The 21,122-nt window shown below is 41.7% G+C and overlaps 1 protein-coding gene across 7 annotated transcripts in view; it reads left to right on the top strand.

The window, feature by feature from the left end:
- Positions 1–21,122, top strand: part of TLK2 (tousled like kinase 2) — a 39,560-nt gene that overhangs the window by 2,083 nt on the left and 16,355 nt on the right. For 5 of the 7 annotated variants that reach the window (XM_082194804.1, XM_082194805.1, XM_082194807.1 and 2 more), the window contains exons 2-10: positions 3,669–3,751; positions 7,662–7,733; positions 8,181–8,250; positions 11,128–11,171; positions 11,513–11,608; positions 15,507–15,674; positions 17,790–17,885; positions 19,537–19,629; positions 20,078–20,188. In XM_082194804.1, coding sequence (XP_082050930.1) covers positions 3,671–3,751; positions 7,662–7,733; positions 8,181–8,250; positions 11,128–11,171; positions 11,513–11,608; positions 15,507–15,674; positions 17,790–17,885; positions 19,537–19,629; positions 20,078–20,188 — 831 coding nt within the window. In that variant the 5' untranslated portion in view covers positions 3,669–3,670. Of the gene's footprint in view, positions 1–3,668; positions 3,752–5,459; positions 5,513–7,661; positions 7,734–8,180; positions 8,251–11,127; positions 11,172–11,512; positions 11,609–15,506; positions 15,675–17,789; positions 17,886–19,536; positions 19,630–20,077; positions 20,189–21,122 lie in introns of those variants that run through there. The other 2 variants (XM_082194801.1, XM_082194802.1) reach the window with 2 other exon arrangements.

Below are 21,122 nucleotides of genomic sequence, written 5' to 3'. Positions count from 1 at the left end.
TTAGAAGCCTTGTTGGGAGATTTTGGAATGTTTGTAAGCATACTCGATTAGAACCACTTCCTTCCTTCTAATAGATACTGTGATAAAAAATAAGCCTATTTGGACGTCCCATCACTTGCACTGATATGTATATTTCAAAGTAAAGTGTGGCTAAGGTTGTAGCCGTATGGTCATATTGTTGACATGTTCTTCAGACTATCACCAGCAACACTACAGCACTGCCGTCTTATTTATCTGTTATAAGTCAAAGATGGGGGACCTGTGGCCATCCATATGTTGTTGGACTTGAGTGGAGTTGTCCATCAGCCCTAGCCAGCATACCAGTAGTTAGAGATGATGGAAGTTGTAGTGCAACCATATCTGGAAGGCCATAGGTTCCACACCCTCGCTATAAATATACAACTAGCCTTTCCATTTTAAAATATTTCAGTGGTTGATAGCATGATAACAAAACTATTGAACAGCTAAAAGGAGGTAGCAGATAACAGATAGTAAATACAGTGGTACCTCGGGTTACATACGCTTCAGGTTACAGATGCTTCAGGTTACAGACTCTGCTAGCCCAGAAATAGTACCTTGGGTTAAGAACTTTGCTTCAGTATGAGAACAGAAATTGTGCTCCGGCGGCAACAGGAAGCCCCATTAGCTAAAGTGGTGCTTCAGGTTAAGAACAGTTTCAGGTTAAGAACGGACCTCCGGAACGAATTAAGCACTTAACCCGAGGTACCACTGTAAAATGCTAAAGAGAGATGGGGAAATGAGGTTCCCTGGGAAGGGAGTTTCAAAATCTGGCTGCAGATGTATCCCAGCCAAACACAACTGTGATGTTAGCAGGATTCAGAAGAGTCTTCCCCCAAATATCTTAATGAGCGGGAGAAAGCAGTCCTTTAACTATCCTGGCTGCTGTTAAAAACTCCCTGACTAGTCATTTCTAAGAATTCCACTTGATGCTTGATGCTTTTTCTTCTGCTGCAGTCTTCTAGAAAAGTGATAATGGGGACAAAATGGAGAGCAAACAGAACAACTGATGTGAAGTCAGTAGCTGGTCCCCCCCCCTTCCTCTTTCTAAAGGGTGTTGGTGGTCTTCAGGAATGTTCCTTCTAGGCATGTGCTAGAAGTCCAGAGTGATTCAGTGTTTTATTTTTTTAGTTGGGGAAATGAAAGTGAATAAATAGTTCTGGAAACAATGCCTTTGGAAAAGTGTGAGTCATAGGGTCAGATGCACTTTGCTTTTCTACTGTTCTGTCAATCAATTATTAAATAATTGCTCCATTTAAGGGCTATAACACTACCTGAACCATAGTCTAGGGTTATGGGAACCGGCCTGGCCTCCTTCAGGGCTTTTCTCCTCCTAGCCTTTGACACAATCGCAAAAAGGAGATTGGAAGTTTCTGCTTTGGCATTGCATATGAACCCTAAACTATGGTTAACTTTATGCTTTGTGGAACCAAGCCATCTTTATAAACTATGGCATGAAGTTGGTTCCCCCCCCCCCCCGTTACCGTATTTAAGATTAAACATAGGTAAAGGTAAAGGTACCCCTGCCCTTTAGGGCCAGTCGTGTCCGACTCGGGTTGTGCGCCCATGTCACTTAAGAGGCCAGGGGCCAGCGCTGTCCGGAGACACTTCCGGGTCACGGGGCCAGCGTGACGAAGCTGCTCTGGCGAGCCAGCACCAGCGCAGCACACGGAAACGCCGTTTACCTTCCCACTATAAAGCGGTACCTGTTTATCTACTTGCACTTAGGGGTGCTTTCGAACTGCTAGGTGGGCAGGAGCTGGGACCGAAAGACAGTAGCTCACCCCGCAGTGGGGATTCGAACCACTGACCATACAATCGGCAAGTCCTAGGCCCTGAGGTTTTACCCACAGCGCCACCCGCGTCCCCAAAGATTCCTTTAATTATAGTTTAGTATTTCCTCTGAGCCAGTCTGAAATGTTTCAAGAACTCCCAAGAACTCTTGCTATACACATACTCTAGCTCTGTCGGTAGAGCATGAAATCTTTAATCTCAGGGTCATGGGTTTGAGCCCCATGTTGGGTAAAAGATTCCTGAATTGCAGGGGGTTGGACTAGATGATCCTCGTGGTCCCTTCCAATTCTACAGTTCTATTATCTGAACCATGTTGTGGCCTCTGTTTCTGTTTTAGTGTTTGGTTGTGTACCCTTCAGCAGTCAAGCTCATGGTAGATCTGTCTGGGAAGATGCTAAAGGGAATTGAAAAGAAAATAGACCTTGTCCCTTTGTTATCCATAAATGTTTTCATTTCTGTGATATTTTTAGCGTAACCTTTGAGGGGTTGGTCTATAAATTGTAGGGTAGAAGAATGCACGGTCAAGGATCTATCTCTACACTGAGGAAATGCATATGTATTATCTCTGACTTTTGTAAACAGGAATGAAATATTTTATTAGCTATATTTATTAGTTAGGTTGACAGTGAGCTTTTTGAAACACAATACGTTTGTTTCACTTCTTTGACTTTATTGTTAGTGTATGTTTAATTGTTTATAAGGGACCAGATATTGTTAACCAACTTCAGAGGAAAGTTACTAAGAGTGGCTTTACATGAACACAGAGGAGAACCCATCAGCAAACTGAAGAATTGTGCCACACTGATGGAGGACCAGAATCTCCAAGATACAACATTCATAGGAAAATAGGGTTCCGGTATATTTACAGTCGTACGTTGGTTGCCAAACGCCTTGGAACTCGTAGATTTCGGCTTCCGAACAATTGAAAACCTCCTGCAGCCAATCGGAAGCTGCTGCTTGGTTTTTGAATGGTTCTGGGAGTCAAACGGACTCCTGGAACGCATTCTGTTCAAGAACCAAGGTACAACTGTATGTGGAATAGAAAGGCCAGCCCCATGTCCTGTTCTCCATTAGTGTTTTGATGTGAAATGTGGTTAATGAAGGGAGATTGTCCAGTACTTTTGAGCTGCCAGTGGAAACACATGTTGCTGCTTTGGCAGAGTGTGATTTGCAAATGTAGTATCTTCAGTGTTCTCTTGCTCTTCATAGGAAAGCATGGGATAGCAACATGTTTCTCAGAATGAGGATATATTAGGGTCAAACAGGTCCTTCAGAAATGAACATACCCAGTCCTGTATGTGTGATGTGGGACTGAAGCAATTAAAAATATATATAGTGCATCTCAGCATGTTAGCATTTGCCTTTTCTCTTTTTAGGAGTAGTGAATTGTTATGCATTTTCCCTTACAATCTTAGCTTCTTGATTCCTGGAGATCTTATGCGGTTGCTACTAATGATATTATGTTAAAAATGCTTGTTCCACAGACATTTACTAGGGTGAGAGAGAAAGGAATTTTGGGTATCCAAACTTTGCCCTTGATCCATGTGGAGAAGGATAATTAAATCACATTCACTTGTGCATAGTAAGGGAAGAGTAGTTAGTTCATACACAAAGAAACCACCCAACAATGCCGGGAATAATTTTATTGGAGAAATAAGGATGTTACCCACAGTTCTGGTTATAATGACACCATTTAAAACAACAGTGTTGTATCACTATATACCCTTTCATGTTTGATTGGTTAATACTATTAATGTTTCCTTATATTAATGTTTTGACTTCAACCCAATAATGGCAAGCTTTAATTATCTCTGCATTGGATACTTATACACTGTGTTGTCTGTCATTGTTGGCAGATATGATGGAAGAATTGCATAGCCTGGACCCACGACGGCAGGAACTGTTGGAGGCCAGGTTCACTGGAGCTGGCGTTGCAAAGGTTGGTATCAGCACAGCTCACTGACCAAAAGCATGTGCACACTCAGTAACCTTTCATTTGATGCTTGGTGGACTTCTAATAATCTAAAGTGTCAACTTTTGGCATCTTTTGCTTGCTGTCATGGGGATGGAGAACACTCCTGAAGCAAAATGTATGTATGACCTCTAAATGTTGAGAAATCAAACATACTTCGAAAATAATCCGGCATTTCATGACCTCTGCAGCTTGTTTTGATGTGAAAAGTTCATAATATATGAGCAGTGAGCATTAGTAGAAGTTGAATGCTTTTTATCAGTTGAGTAATGAACTTATCTTGGAAGCTTGAGAAGTTACCTTCTCACACAATGCTAGACATTCCTATAACTAAAGTTTCTTTTCTGTCCTTATATCAAGTATCTGCTTTTGGTAACTTCTTTCATTCTTTGTTTTAAATCCCACATCAATGTTGATGGCATTCTCTTCCGTCAGCCATCTCCAGTTCTCTCAGGTTTCTTCTGTTTTCACTAGCATATCATAACATCATCCAAACTAAATGTTCAAGACTGAATTTCTCTGTGTTCCATCTTATTTTTATGGATGAAGTTGCATGTTGAATTGGTTGCAAAAATGGGATCCTGACATTCTTGGGATTCTTAGAAAAACAGCCCTCAGCGACAATAACAACTATAATTGGTTTTCAAAGTGCCTTAGGTTTTATAGGTGCTTCAAAAAGATTCAAAAACTACAACCCCTGCTCTTGGTCTTATAGTATAATGCAATAAAAAATAAAAGGAAGAGGCAACAACAAAATCAAAGGTAAACTGGTACCAGTTCTTCATAGTTCTAAATTCTTACAGTAGATACAGATTATATAAATGCAAATGTTAGTGAAAGGTGAGTGTGGTAGTCCTCTGACGCTAGAGGAGAGCTTGCATGTGATAATCCTTGGGTAGTACTCCTACTCAGAGTAGACCCATTGAAGTTAATTGACATAACTAATTTAGATTCATTGATATCCGTGAGGCTAATCTGAGTAGGATTTAATTGAATACAACCCCTTGCTATCTGTGTGCTTATCCATGACAGCTGCTGCTCACCCTAGGCAGGTAGCAAATAAGTCTGTGTTACATAATTCCCATCACAGACATGTTGCTAGCCTGCCAATAATAGACTGGAGCAGGCATAGGCAAACTCGGCTCTCCAGATGTTTTGAGACTACAGTTCCCATCATCCCTGACCACTGGTCCTGTTAGCTAGGGATGATGGGAGTTGTAGTCCCAAAACATCTGGAGGGCCGAGTTTGCCTATGCCTGGACTGGAGGATTGTTGAAACAAAGTTTTTGTAGACCATATTTGATTTGGAACTGTCATCACTCGCTTTGGGTTTCATTAAGTTTGATTTTATGTGCAGCCAAGTTTAGTGTATTCATTTTTGCTCCATTAAATCTTGTCATGAGCTTATCATTTGGCTGCAGTATTTCAAGAAGGTTTTTTTTTAAGCTTGCGTCTTGGGCTTTCTTAGTGAAAACATTTGGGGAATTAATAAAACAAGACAGTGTTGTGCCCCCCCTCAAAAAAAAAAACAGCTGGGAATTGGGGGACAATCAGGAATGTCATGCAGTTTTGGTTCACATGACTGCAATGAAGGTGGAATTGGCAACGCCTCCTTACCTCTTTGAGGGACAGTTTCTTATCTTAATTTTAGGTCTAATTTTGAGGTCCAGGTTGCTCCACTTCAAAGAAAGAAAGAAAAAGATTCAAATTCCCGAGATGGCCAAAATGGTACTACTTTGGTATTTTATTAATAATAATGGTGTATACATTTTGTTGTTATTATTTCAACTTGTTAGTTGCTTGGCAGTAAAAAGTCTCCAAGCAGTTTACAAAATGAGAAAGCAAAATGCAAAGCATACGATGAGAAAAAGAGCAATCCATTGCAGTAAAAACCATACAATACAAACAAATCCAATAGAGCATCAGCAAAAAACGTACCATCAATAGTCAGCAATATCATCCTCATTTGTCAAGTAGCTGAGAGTAGAGAGATTTTACCTGGAGCTGGAAGCGTGTTAATGATGGCACCAGGTGGGCATCACTAGCAAATGTTGTACTTAACACAAATCAACCTAGCCACTGTGTATGTTTTGGAGCTTCATGTTCCTTTATGTAGTTATTCTAAACTTCTTCAAGGGAAATATGATGAACTAAATCCCCCACTTTCTTTCAAAGATCTCATTGCTGTTGGTTCATGTGTATAGTCTCTCAAGTCTTTGTAACTCTTCTGTTATTAGTCTGTGCGCTGACTTGCATGTCAACATTAACCTTACTTTAACAATTAAATTTGCCAGCCAGATCCATCTGAGACTCCCAAACGTAAAACGTTCCCACGGTATTACAAAGGTGTTATGGGAAAACTTGACGTTATTAAAAATACACAAATTATTGTTAAAAAACAGATAAGTCCACCATCTTTTGAAGACTTTTTGAATGAATAGGATATGGTTGGTGAGATAAGCTTTTATGTTGTGAACTGAAAAGGAACTTAGGGGGAACTAGCCCTATTTGCCGAGCCGAGCCTTTTCCCTGATGTATTAATCTGCAAGAATTTTTTTGGTTAGTTATGTGAGGCCCTCATCTTAGATCTGAAGTAACATAGTCAAGACACAAGTATACCGCCTGAGTGGAGTTTAAGGCCAAAGTATTCATGTGTGTTTCTCTGCAACCAGAAGGACATTTTTATTTAGTGCTTGGGCGTCTGGTGCAGTTCTACTGTACAGCTTATTGTGTAATTGTAGCCAATTCTTCCTTGTATATAAAGATAGGAATTGGCACTTAGGTGAGAATATTCCAGTTGCTTGAGACTCCTGTTGGTAATGGGAGACATAGGTATTTATGCTCTGATGGCTACCCAGAGATTAATGTTTTTCGTTTTCCCAGAACCACTGCAGGGTCCTTCAATTTTTGTGTATCTATTCTCAGCATAGATATAATAGGCATGCCACCTTCCTGTTTGGTGTACTGTTTGATCTTTTTCTTTTAAAGGATTTGATTTGATTTTAATATTATATAATTATTGCTTGGTTGTAGCCCATCCTGCGATCTTGTAGTAAAGGGTGGGCAAGAAATCTGTTTAAATAAATAACATCCTTCCCCACTAGGAACTGATGGCAGTGGTGCCCAACATAATGTCAGGATGCAAGTGTCCTTGTGTCACCAGTGCTCCTTAAAAGCTTTTACATCAGTTTTTACACAAACAGGTTTAATCAAGTAAATGCAAGTTTTGTTTTATCCTCAGCTTATAGCATGGGGAGGCAAACTAAGGCCCAGGGGCTGGATCAGGCCCAGTCACCTTCTAAATCCGGCCCGCAAACAGGCCGGGAATCAGCTTGTTTTTACATGAGTTGAATTTTATTTATTTAAAATGCATCTCTGGGTTATTTGTGGGGCATAGGAATTCGTTCATTCCCCCCCCCCAAAAAAAATATAGTCCGGCCCCCCACAAGGTCTGAAGGACAGTGGACCGACCCCCTGCTGAAAAAGTTTGCTGACCCCTGGCTTATAGTCTTTGGTTGAGGTGGTAGGTACCCTGGAAATACTTTTTGCATCCAGTACCAGAAGTGGATATGGGAAGGGAACTGCACATGTGCAAAGAAACCAGGAGCTAGTTAGCACCAACAGAATTTCCTGTGATAGGTTTTGGCACTATGCTGTCCAGCATTAGAACTGAGATTTTGTAAATGTACCAAAGAAAGACACGATTACTTTAATTTCTCATTTGTAGACAGTTCATTGCACTGAAAAGGGATGCAACAAGTGTGTGTGTGTGTGTGTGTGTGTGTGTGTGTGTGTGTGTGTGTGATGCTTTTCTGGGGAGTTATAACCATCTTCAGCATATGTAAATATACTTTTGCTTTTTTGTCTATTTCGCCAGGGGCCCCTGAACAGTGAATCTTCCAATCAGAGTTTGTGCAGTGTGGGCTCACTAAGTGACAAGGAGCTGGAAGTAAGTGAACCTGGTGTTTACTGGACAGCCTGTCCTGGGGTCAAACCAGAAGATACCTGATTACTGTCAACTATGTGAAAATAGTCAGGGTTCCATTCCAGCAGGAGAAAATATGCCACCTTTTGGACTCTCTAATTCCCTGCCATGCAAATAGCCTCAACAAAACTCAAACAATTTAGCCCTCGGGAAGGTGCAAGGCAGTGATCTTAACTCTCAAGTGCCTTGCAGTCTTCCTTAATGGAGTTAATTCATTTTTGGTGTAATACTTGCTGTTAGTGGGGTTGCAGTGGTCACTGATTTTTTGTTCCCCGGTATCAAAGAGGGGAAACATAACCCTCTGTGTTTACAAACTGAGAAGTCTTCCAGGGGGTTTTGAATTTCTTAGTGTGCTTTGATGCTGAGATATCTGCAGAAATTGATTTGGGATTTGTTTTTCTCCCCCTTAAGACTCCAGAAAAAAAACAGAATGACCAGCGCAACAGGAAGAGGAAAGGGGAATCCTTTGAGACCAACCAAGGTAAGCTGTGCTTTAGGCCCCCTAATTAGGATCTCCAAACATTCAGTAATGAGCACAGTTGTTTGAGAATTCTATTTTCCCTTGATATCTTTGAGTCTGACTCAAAGGTGTATTGGGCAACTTGTTATGATCTTGAGCTTGGAGCAGCACCCTTCCCTTCAGGGAAAATTTGCTGTCTGCATTATAAGACAAACAGTTTTAGTCCTGAGGCGGTCTTATTGCAATTTTCACCTGCATCTGTTTCACTACATGCACATGTCACGTTTGGGCATGGTTTTCCAGTGGCTGCTTGGCAAAGATAGTCACTTGCAGTGATCATACATCTCTGTCACACATGATTGTCACAAAACTTGAGGCACTGAAGTACTTCCATGTAAAAATAAAAATAATGGTTGAAATAGCCCTTAGGAATCTATCAGAAGTTGGTATATCGGAGAATGTAGACCTAAATTGTGAGGAAGAGTAAAAAATTTCCCTTTCTGATGCTTCCTTTCTTAAGTGGTCATTTTTGGTGTTGACAAATCACCCAGAAGCACCTAATCCCAAGAATCATATGGAGCAACCTTTGCATAGTCTGGAATCATACTGATGACACTTCCTTCTCTGGCCCCATTATGGTTGCTCCTTATCCACCCACTTCTGCCATGTCTTCCCGCATCCATCCTCAGTTTCTTTTATGTGCCTCTTCCTTTTTTTATAATAATTTTTATTTTATTTTATTTTATTTTTTTTGAGGAAATATCCCTTTTTATTAGAGACTGATTTGTTTACACAGAAGATTTGAATGAGAAATATGCACAAGCACTTATTTTCATATGTTCCTTAATATTAAAAAAAAATTTAAATAGCTCAACCAAACAAATGCCTAGTATGGTATTGGTCCAGGTAAGCCAAAGCTAAATAAAATCCTAAAATTTAACCTGTCTACAAAGATTGATGCCTTGCAAAGCAAACAAAAACTCCATGCCTACCTACTTAACTCAATGAGGAGGGTTACATATCAATGCACTTATAAGTTTATAAACTAAATTGGAACATATTATTGCCCAGTTGGTAGGTGAGCGTAAAGTCATCAGTGGTTTGCACAGGGTGTTTAGGCACTCACAGTGGTGCCCTGGCCACAGGATTTCCTTTCAGCCATCTGGGGCGGAAGAGAGATGTCACATAACTTTCAGTGCTTTTTACTTTATTCTCCATTTGATCACTTTGCCAATTTGCAGGGCCTTTCAGAGGCTGTGACGGGCCCCATTGCACCATGTGATGTCATGTGTTCACTGTGTCATGCCGTGTGATGTCATGTGTGTGACGCACATGACGTCACACACACGAGCCAGGCACCCCCAATGTGGGTTGGAACAATTTTTATTAATTTTAACATATAAATTATAGTACATACCACAAAACTTCACCACATATACAATCTTTTTTTGGACTTCCATCAGCACCTCTGCTCATCCACCGTTTTGACCACTTCTTATGCATTTCTTAAATTCATATTGCCTTTAATTATCTTAACTAACCATCCTCCCCTTTATATATTTTTGCAATAGTTCCAATAATTCACCTCACAAAACTTCTTGCAAACCTACAAACGTAGTCCGATCATCACAATTACTTTTCAAATAGTCTGTAAATTTACGCCAGTCTTCTGTGAATTTCTGGTTCCGCAGATTTCGAATCCTTCCTGTTAGTTTATCTAGTTCTGCATAGTCCACTAATTTCATCCTCCATTCTTCTTTCGTCGGTAATTCTTCTTGCTTCCATTTTTGTTCCAATAATATTCTTGCTGCCGTCGTTGCATATAAAAACAGCTTATATTCTTTTCTGTTTATATCACTTCCTACAATGCCCAGTAAAAATGCTTCTGATTTCTTTATAAATGTATATTTCAACATTTTTTTCATCTCATTATATATCATTTCCCAGAAGCTTTTCACTTTTTTACATTCCCATCACATGTGATAAAATGTTCCTTCTTTTTCTTTACATTTCCAACATTTATTGCTAACTTTATACATTTTAGCTAATTTAACAGGTGTAATATACCATCTATACATCATTTTCATCACATTTTCTTTTAAGGCATTGCATGCAGTAAACTTTAAACCCTCTTTCCATAATTTTCCCCAATCACTCAGCTGTATATTATACCCAAAATCTTTAGCCCAATGAATCATAACCGACTTTACCTCCTCATCCTTCAAATGCCATTCAAGCAGCGATTTATGTGCCTCTTCCAAAAACCTCATGCACACACATTCTTTGAGCTCTTGTCAGTTGTGCCTCCGTTGCCACTTTCTCCTTTTGCTGTTCTGTGTGTGCTCACATACACACATGTCTTTGTCCTTTTATCCAACATGCTTTTGGGGGAGCGACAGAGAATCTTTGATAATAAGCGTTGCATTTCAGATAGTCCCTTGGTAACTATCCCGGAACTGTGTCGTTTCAGAGGTTGGTCCTAATTGATATTTATTCTGCATCAACACAGAGGCTCTGTCTCATTCTAGTCTACTACTCTGACACACACCATCTGAAGTGTGAGGAGGGAGTCCTCCTAAAATGTAGCTGTCATTTACATGAAAAGTACATGCACAATTCTCACTTAAAGAAGGAACCCAGCTGTGCAGGATCCTTTTTTCCCCTCACAGAAAACATCAAGAGTCTTACATGTTAAGAGGAGCAGAATGCTACAGCACATGGACAGCTGAGTCTGGAAATTCCCTTATAATAAACAGGCACATCCATAATCTTTGGCACTACCCAATTCCCTTCTTATCTCAAAACCAAGACAATTTTTAAAAAGAAGAATTAAACCCTGAAGCATGAGAGTGTTTTGATTTTGAAGGTTTAATACCATCTGTTTTTTTTTCCTTCCAGGCAAAGTCACTCCAAGGGGACATAAAATTAGTGATTATTTTGAGGTAAGCCAGTTTTACATGTAACTTTTCAGAAAACGGTGTCCTTGCAAATTCTTTCCATGTAGGTTAGAGACAGGGACTCTTCTAAATAATATGTAAACATCTTAGAGAGGGAGGCCCTTGCAGTTAAATGACTAAATTTTCTAGGGAACTGTCTTCTTTATATTTTTAAAACAGTTTTAGGGCAAAAAAAATCCAGATCTTAATTGTAGCTGTTCCCTTGTGTGCATAGTTTTCTGTGCCCCAGTTTCTATGCACCTGTGCAGTGTGCTTTGCTCTGTGAAACTTTCACAGTGTTTCCATGAACTTACTGGTCTACTTTTTTGGTCCCCTCCAAATTTTAGTTTGCTGGGGGAAGCGGTCCAGGAACAAGTCCTGGAAGAAGCGTGCCACCTGTTGCACGATCATCGCCACAGCATTCCTTATCAAATCCTTTACCTGTAAGTATTCACTCAAAGGGACAGAATGTGGGCTTTTGTGAGTAATGTGGCACCCTGAAAAGGGTATCATTTCTTTTATATTTTTTTATTAAAGCTCATTTTGAACTTCAAATTTAAGCAATGTTTACAAACCTAATAGGTGGTGGTTCAGAAATCCTTTTTGGTAGTGCAAAGCTTCCAGGGTTCAGGTATTGGGATCTGAATGCTCCCCTTAACATTCCCTCTACCTGAATTCTTACTCCCACTGTCTGTGCTGTCTGTCTAACCCAGTGTTGGGCTCTGTTTGATTAAGGTGTGTGTGCAGTAGCTAGGCAGCAGGTAATCTTCAAAGGAGGAGGCTCATACATACGAACGAGATGTGGCAGGAACTATATTTCTAGAAGAGTGAAGGCCAATCAAAAGTTGAAAACCACCATGACTCAACATTTCAAGGGCATAGGGCAAGATAGAAATCTTCTTAGCACTGCATTTCCTTCTCCTGCCCATGTAAAATTTAATGGCAGTGTCTGTTATCCATTGCTGTAAATAACTACATAGAAATGACAAGTGTGTCCACCTATCTGTGTGATTTTGTCATAAGTTAGCTTGAGCTAGAAGTACCATTACTAATCCTAGGACAAATAATTTAACAAAGACGTTTGGTTTGACCACATCACCATACCTTTCTTTTTCTTTGTAGGTTTTTTTAAAGGATTCTAAATTGCTCAGGAACAAGTTTTAGAAGAGGCAGGAAGTTATGGGTTTGCCCCAGAGGGGAATGGGAATGGGACTACCATGATGGCAAATGGAGGTAGATATGGAGGCAAACAAAGATATACAGTGGTGGGGAGTGCGTGTTACATCAAAGCCCTTGCTCCCTCTGCTTTTCCTGCTGTGCTTCAGAGTCGGGGGTTGCCAGTCAGCTCACCTGGTGGTGGTGGTAACTGCCAAGTCTGTCCAGAATAAAACATCTGTTGTCCACAATTTAATAGCAGGGACTGAGTTGGCATTCATAACTGAGAGCTGGGCAGATGAGCTTGGTGGCTGTATGCTAGTGCAGCTACATATGTCCACCTGGGTACTTGCTGCAGCACCGTTCAGGTCAGAGGGGCGGTGAGGGAGAGTCAGAATCATCCTCACTAGGAGGACAGTCCACACTGTTTCTGAATTTGAGGGAATGTTTGTGGCATTGGGCGGAACAGGGATTTTGTTGGTGTGGCATTCACTTCACTGCATTACAGCCTTCCTAACTGAGCAGACAGAGGTAATCTGAGATGTGGAAAATCCATGGTTCTAACTATGGAAAGGGGGCATACAAATAAAATGATGGAGGTTGGGGGGGGGGATGACAGCTCCTAAATTGTGGAATTCCCTCCCCACATAGGTGCATCTGGCATCTTTCTTGGATATGTTTTGTTGTATGCTGAAGTCGCACCTGTTTACCCTATCTGTTGACACTACATTTTAAGACCCCCTCTAGTTGTGATTGCAATTTGTTTCAAACTGTCTTCGAGCTGCATTTTATATTGCTGTAACCCACCCTGAAACCTTCTGGAAGAGGGCACGTAATAAATCATGTTTTTTTAAAGATACCTTAAAACCATATCTAGTACTTGTTTTTACAGTTTACTCAGCTGGAAGAATGGAAAAGGAATTGTTTATTACAACCTCAATTGCACATTTATCTTCTGCAGGATATACAGTGGTACTTCAGGTTACATACGCTTCAGGTTACAGACTCCGCTAACCCAGAAATAGTGCTTCAAGTTAAGAACTTTGCTTTAGGATGAGAACAGAAATCGTGCTCCGGCAGCATGGCAGCAGCAGGAAGCCCTATTAGCTAAAGTGGTGCTTCAGGTTAAGTACAGTTTCAGGTTAAGAACGGACCTCTGGAACGAATTAAGTACTTAACCCAAAGTACCACTGTAATATTCTCAAAAAGTCATTCTGTACATGTAGACTGAGCAAGTGTGTAATGGTTACGTGCATGCGTGTTGACAAATGGCAGGGTCAGCTTTTAACTTCATCCTTTTTAGGAGGTATGGTGTATGTTTTTCCCAATGTTGTATACATATATCATTGGAAGGATGTCCTGTTTTCTGTTTTTATAGGAAACATTTGTAAGGTTTGGGTTTGGTTTTTTCAGGGCCCAAACTGAGCATGGTAGAGATGAGCACACTCTACTGGGTCTAGAGGATCTAGCCTGGACTAGCCTCATTTTCCCCCTCGTGGTGAAGTGCTGATCATGCTTGAAGTTCATCCAAGCTTATTTCCCTGTATCTGTGTGTCTGTATAATATGCCTCGGGACGCGGGTGGCGCTGTGGGTAAAAGCCTCAGCGCCTAGGGCTTGCCGATCGAAAGGTCGGCAGTTCGAATCCCCGCGGCGGGGTGCGCTCCCGCTGCTCGGTCCCAGCGCCTGCCAACCTAGCAGTTCGAAAGCACCCCCGGGTGCAAGTAGATAAATAGGTACCGCTTACCAGCGGGAAGGTAAACGGCGTTCCGTGTGCTGCGCTGGCTCGCCAGATGCAGCTTTGTCACGCTGGCCACGTGACCCGGAAGTGTCTCCGGACAGCGCTGGCCCCCGGCCTATAGATGTGAGATGGGCGCACAAACCCCAGAGTCTGTCAAGACTGGCCCGTAAGGGCAGGGGTACCTTTACCTTTACCTATAATATGCCTAGTTTTTGTAAGAAGCGTTAGAGCCAATCAGAAGCAGTGTTAGAACAAGTAACAGTGAGCTGCTGTTCCAGGCCCCCCTCTAGAATGATAGGGAACTTCAGCTCATGTCATTTGAGAGACAAAGGTATGCCACGCTATCTCAAAAAACTACAAGTACCCTCCTGTGCAGGCAGGAGGTGTGAACAAGGATGTGGCAGCCAAGAAGCACCATTAAAAATTGGGTGCAGTGGTAGTCAAGTAATGCTGATAGAATTTGCAGGTTCCCAAACATATGAGAGTAAATAGACCCCGTGTCATTTCAGCGTATAGGAAAACTGGCAATGGTACTAGACGTCATTCGTGAACAGGGAAAAAGGACTAAAGCATATTTGTTAATGCCAATGAACCTAGATCTGGCTGTTCATTCAGATCAAGCAGTCAGAGATGTAAGACAGTTAAGCAAAGGGAATTAAAAGAAGCTGAATGACACCAATCAACCTTAAGTGTGTTAAAGAGTTGAGGCCTTTGTCACTTCTTCAAAAGAGACAAGTCTGGAGGCAGGGTGTGTGTGTGTGTGTGTGTGTGTGTGTGTGTGTAAGAGGAGGGCCCATGTTGCAACTTTGCACCAACCTAGAGAAATTATGCTTGGCAGTCTCTTCCATCATGTTGTGATGCCTTTCCCCCTTCTTTCTCATTCAATACATAGAGATATGTTTTGCCTGGATAAGAGGAGACACGAGTGGGGGCAGAATGTGATAACAACACTCCTCTACCTGATAGACTATTCTATTGGAAAGGGTAAAAACTTGTTCTCTGCTGCCACAGAGAGCAGGACAAGATCTAACAGGTTCCAGTTAAGAGAGGGTACATTTTGGTTAAACATTGGGAGCAGCTTCTTAACAGTAAGAGCAATACAGCAATAGAACTAAATGCCTGTGGTATAGCATTTGGAGGAGAGGTGGTTGGGAAGCCTGTGAGTCTGAGGCTCGGCACTTTTCTTCCACCTAATACCATAGGTTTCCATTGTGCCCAAAAAGGTGCAAAGGCATTAGGGACTGTGTCTTTTATTTGCCTAGTAGTAATGGGGCCGCTTTTGGTAGCTAGATCACACGCTTCCTCGCTCCCTCCCATTGCTTCTCCTCACTGTTTCCAAGCTGCCGTATTTACTAATGCATGGATCAGATTTGTTATCTATGACTCTACCTCTCCCTCCTTCTTTTCTCTTCAAAGTATCTTGTGGTTTTCTTTCAATGTATTACAGCGGCGAATGGAGCAGCCGCTTTACGGGGTAGACAACAGCGCAGCCAAGGAACTGCAGGAGGATCACTCTGCTCTGCCAACGCTGGTGTCGGCGATGCTGGCGAAACAGCGGCTAGAGGGCGAGCAGCTGGCCCAGAGGGGTGCAAGCCTCTGTTTTCCATTTTCTTCGGTGAGCATGGTCTTAATGGCCACACCCAAGGGGGTCTGAATGGGTCTGACATGGGTGGATAGCATTCAATCTCCCCCCCCCCCGCATCTGTATGGCCCCCTTATTAGAATGTTGGTTTTCTTTCTTTTTGTTCAAATTCTAGTCAGTGGTTGCAGCTTGTGACACCAAAACAGCTAAAGGTTTTAGCTTTTCTTTTTTTTCTCTCTAGGAAGTATTCTTCCCCCCAAACCCTACTTAACTGACCCCACCTTGAGGTACTCCTTTCTCTGGGGCCTCTTCTCCCTCCCATTTTCCTTGCTTTACCTCTCTCCCATCCCTTCATGGTGATGAAATGGAGCTCCCCATTTCTAAATGGAACACAAATTGAAGTTTAGAGAATCACAGCTTTTCCAGTTCTCATGATTTGAAAGACCAATATACTAAAGGTTTTTTTTTGTTATTTAATGGTTTCATCTTCAAGATATGGTAGCATAGTCAATTCTTTTGCAGGAGTGGTTCAGTGGCCATCACATGTAACTTCGGCATGTTGATTAAACTAGTAAGTAGCAACTAAAATGGGCAAGATGGCTTCCAAGGTAGCGCTTGGCTTTGAACAAGTTGTGTGCTCTTTTGCTCTGACAATTACATCTTCAGATTGTGAAATGTAACCTAATCTTATTTAGAAGGCCAAATGCTTCAACTTTAAAATGCTTATTTCTCATGATTCACACACCCCTCTTTTCTGCAGTGTCTCCTAAGATTCCACATTGAAATGCATCCATAGAAAGAATCTGTCAGCTTGTACAGGCTTATTAAGTGCAAAGCAAATTGCATTTCTAGGGTTGTCATTCGACCCTCTTAGCTCCAACAGCTAAATCTTTGTGTCACTGCCCCAGACCCCAGGCATTTGCCAAAGAAATGCATTCATGACTTTACAAACAATTCATTCTCTTAAAAGCATTTTGGCTCTTTCCCTGGAAATGATCTCTAATGTGCTTTTTAAATCATCTTAACTGTAGGTTGGGTCCAGATGTAGTTAGTTGTTCATTTTGTCCCATTGCAATCGAGGGGATTTAATTAGTCATGACTAGCTTATCCCATTGATTTTATGGAAATAAAGTGTGACTTAATCTGGACCTAGCCCCGTGCATGTGATCAGACAGACTTTGAAACATAAGAACATAAAAAGAGTCTGCTAAATCAGGCCAGTGACAAGCATCCTATTCTCACAGTGGTGGAACAGATGATTATGGGAAGCCAGTAAGCAGGATTCAACACAAGAACACTCTTCCCAACTGGTATTTGGTAGCATTGCTCCCTCCAACAGTGGAGACCATAGCCATCATGGCAAGAAGCCATTGATAGCCCTGCGCTCCATGAATTTGTCTAATTCTCTTTTAAAGCCTTTGAACTTGGTGGCCATCACTGCCTCCCGTGGGAACTGCATTGTGTAAAGAAGTACCGTATTTTTTGCTCTATAAGACTCGCTTTTTCCCTCCTAAAAAGTAAGGGGAAATGTGTGTGCGTCTTATGGAGCGAATGCAGGCTGCGCAGCTATCCCAGAAGCCAGAACAGCAAGAGGGATTGCTGCTTTTGCTGCTCAGCGATCGCTCTTGCTGTTCTGGCTTCTGGGATTTAGAATATTTTTTTTCTTGTTTTCCTCCTCCAAAAACTAGGTGCGTCTTGTGGTCTGGTGTGTCTTATGGAGCAAAAAAATACGGTACTTTCTTTTATCTGTCCTGAATCTTCATTGGATGTCCACAAGTTCCAGCGTTATGAGAGAGGGAGAAAAACTTTTCTCTGTCCACTTTCTCCATGGCATGCATAGCTTTATAAACTTCTTTGATGTCACTGGTTACTGGCCTTTTCTGTAAAATAAAAAATCCCAAACACAGCTACCTTTCTTACTAGGGGAGGGAACCTGCAGCACCCTGACTCTATTACTGCCGATGCTAATTCTGTTTCCTTGGAAATATGAAACCTGCTGCCTATCAGAATTGACAGCACTCAACTAGGCAAGATAAGATTGCTTTCTTTAACCTTAGGTAACAGCTGGGAAGAGTGTGTGTTTGACATAATGCTTTGCCATCCTATTAATTTACAGCCCATGTCCTTCATTTACTCCTTTTCTTGCAGGCCCAGCAAGGCAGTCCTTCTTCAACAGGTTCAGGGAACACAGAGCATTCCTGCACCTCCCAAAAACAGATTTCCGTCCAGCATAAACAGACACAGGTATAAAACCGATGAACAACGTACTGCAATGTCTGTGTTGTATCTTGCTTGAGTCAAACACATATCATTGGAGAAATAATGGAGGGCAATGAGGTAGTGACATAGCTATGCCAGAAGAAGGCTGGTGTTTATTCCATTATCAGTTGTTTCCTTCTAAGTGCCTTCAGCCTTAGGGATATTGTTGGCTTATTCAAAACAATGTGTTTTGGTCAGCAGATTTCCAGAGGAGATGCTATTTTTCTTGCCTCCAGCCTCCCACCATTGTCATGTTCTTCTCCCCCCCCCCCAGTGGTAGACAAAGTTGTCTTTTACTTTGCTGTTCATTTGTTTATTTTAAAATGCTGCTGTCCTTCAACCCTGACTCCTTTTGCAAAATGGGTGCACGCTGTCTGAACAATTCTGAGTGCTGTGATCTGCATCTGGCATTTCCAACACATGCATCACCATGCCCAAAAGAAAGAATCTGCCTGCACATGGGATTTCCATGTGTTCTTCAAAATTCCTATTCGTACTAAGAGGCCTCTGATCAGGGCAACCATATAAAATGATGGCTTTCAAACTTTTAGGACCCTTTCAGATTGATTTTTCTGCTGAGGATCCCATGTGCATCTGTCCCTTTAAATTGTAAATGACTCTGGGATGTGCAAGGAGGGGTCCTCAGCCTTTGGGGCTACACCATTGCACTGTGGAGGTGAGACAGCTGCCCAGAACTCACCCTTCTGGTTATATAACAGAGGGGGAATTTGGTATTGGTGGATAAAGCTGCCTTTCAGGGAAACGAGAATCCCAGATTCTGATCTTCTCATTGAAGACGATAGGATCTTGTGGAATCCAGCCGTGGTTTCAGTTTTTAAGCTTTGTGGCAGTGTTGCATTTTGAAAAGGTGACCAACTGAAAATAGGTAGAAAGAGACCCAATACCCCCTGAAAGGTAGGCTGCTTTTCTGAGGGGAAAGTGGCTTGCTCAGAGGCACACCATTATGTATGGATATAACACGCTTTGGGAGGAGCGTGATTAAAATGTTCATAGGAAATGTCTGCAAAAGGCATCTCAGCTCCACACACAATCCTACCCACCCTGCCTCTCATACCCTTTATAGATTTAGTGTGCTGAGCGACAGTGGTGTGATTCTGTTTTTCCCACAAAGTTTCAGGGAATACAAACTGTGCTCTAAGATAGAGGTGGGGAACCTGCAACTTTCCAGATGATGGTGGACTACATCTCCCACCATCCCAAACCATTAGCCTTGCTGTCTGGGGTTAATGGGGGTTAACATCTGGAGGACCGCAGGTTCCCCGGCCTGTATGGCTTGTCGCTTGCTTTCCCCCCCATGACCCCGCATTACTGGGATTAGAATGGAGTTTTGCCAGCTTTGCTACACTTGGGAAATCTCAGCCCTTTTTTCCCCTTAGGGACTAGAGAAGGCTTTTATGACAGATGTGAAAAGATTTCAGCTCCAGCTGTACCATTTGCCTGATGTTTTGGTTTGCCTTTTGTAAGGGAAAACATTTTCTCCATAATTTCAGGTTGTTCCATTCATTGGTCACGAAGGAACAAAAGACTCGTGTTTGACATGTTTTCTGTCCCTGAAACACCCAATCACTTCTTAGGTGATTTTTCACATTGAGCTCTTTCCCTCTTCCTCCTGCAGTCTGATCTCACGGTAGAAAAAATATCTGCACTAGAAAACAGTAAGAACTCTGACCTGGAGAAGAAAGAAGGCAGGATAGATGACCTATTGAGAGTAAGTACACCTGTAAACTCTTCTAAAAATAATAATACTTTTTTAACGCATAGAGCGGTAATGTAAAGTGAGAGAATGTATCTATAACATAGGGAACTTGTTAGTATAATGGGATTAAATTGTAGATGGGCTAGGATTTCTTGAAGCACCCAACCATGTTCTTGCAGAACCTGATTATTCCAATGAAGAATTTGTTTTCTATTCAAACAAAGAACCCTTTAAATATATATATATATTCTTATGACTACACCACTTAATACAAATGTGAAATGACTAAAATTCCTCCATGGCCCAACAGTTGAACACTGTGGTGCCTTCTATGTTCTCTGGTACTATATTTTGACAACTACAGCATCTTCATCATTTCCCTCTCTGCCTGCATGCCATCCAGGTGAGATTTTGGCTGTTCTCTGTTTGGCTACCTGCTTATCATTACTTCTATTTTCAGGCAAACTGTGACTTAAGGCGACAGATAGATGAACAACAGAAAATGCTTGAGAAGTACAAAGAACGGTTGAATAGATGTGTGACAATGAGCAAGAAGCTTCTTATAGAAAAGGTAAGTTTTGGCTTCCTAATTGCCCTTTACAACCTTCTCACCTTTGCCCTCTTCTCTCCTCCCAGCCCTTCAGTTCTGTGCATTTTGTTGCAACATGTATCCTGCTGTAACTTGCATACTTGAGGGTATTGATGAACACATTAATTGGAGTAAAGATTGCACAAATGTACTGGGCCCACGAGGACATTGTTTTATCATATTCATATGGACATGCATGCAAAGGTATATTATACTGAGTCAGATCGGCTTGAGTCCACCCTGGCACTTTCTGCAAAACACTTCCTCTGCTTTTGAGCTACAGCCCCCCTCCAAATTTTTATTGTAGTATAACTACCACCATTTTTTGTGAGCATTGCTTTTGAGTATGCCCCTTCCTAGTGACCTCTGCTATATCCTGGAGACCCACTGAAAATCCTAATTCAGACCTTGTCACATGGAGGTGCATTTAGAACAAATGCTTACCATCACCAAAAGTTATTTCTGGGTTGTGGAGTCAAATTTGTAATGACATTTACAACACTAGAGAGGTGAGCAGTGAAACTTGCCAAACCTCAAAACCAGGCTGTGTTGCATCAGGAAGACAGTGTGGCTTGGGCTGTGACGTTTATTACAGTGGGGTAGCCATTGAGAACATCTCTTGCTGTTTAGAATTAATGCATGGATAAAGAGCCACTTTTTTTTCTCCTTCTTCAGCTCTGGCCTAAAAGGCCCTGGCTTGAATTGTATTCAAAAGGCTGTAAGCTACCATTCATTTTCATGGAAATCTCCCATTTTGTTCCCTCCCAGGCATGTGCATGCAGCACTTTTGGTTTGAATGTGTGTATCTAGTAGCCCTTTTTCTTTCTTTACAAAGAACCAGTTGCTAAGCCACATGTAAGGGACCAGATGGAGGCCACAGGTTTGCACATGACAGACTACTTTCTACAGTGGTGCC

Source organism: Podarcis vaucheri (assembly GCF_965113315.1).
Source record: "Podarcis vaucheri genome assembly, chromosome: 13".
Taxonomy (NCBI): Eukaryota; Metazoa; Chordata; class Lepidosauria; order Squamata; family Lacertidae; genus Podarcis; species Podarcis vaucheri.
This window is presented reverse-complemented; position numbering and strand designations above follow the sequence as displayed.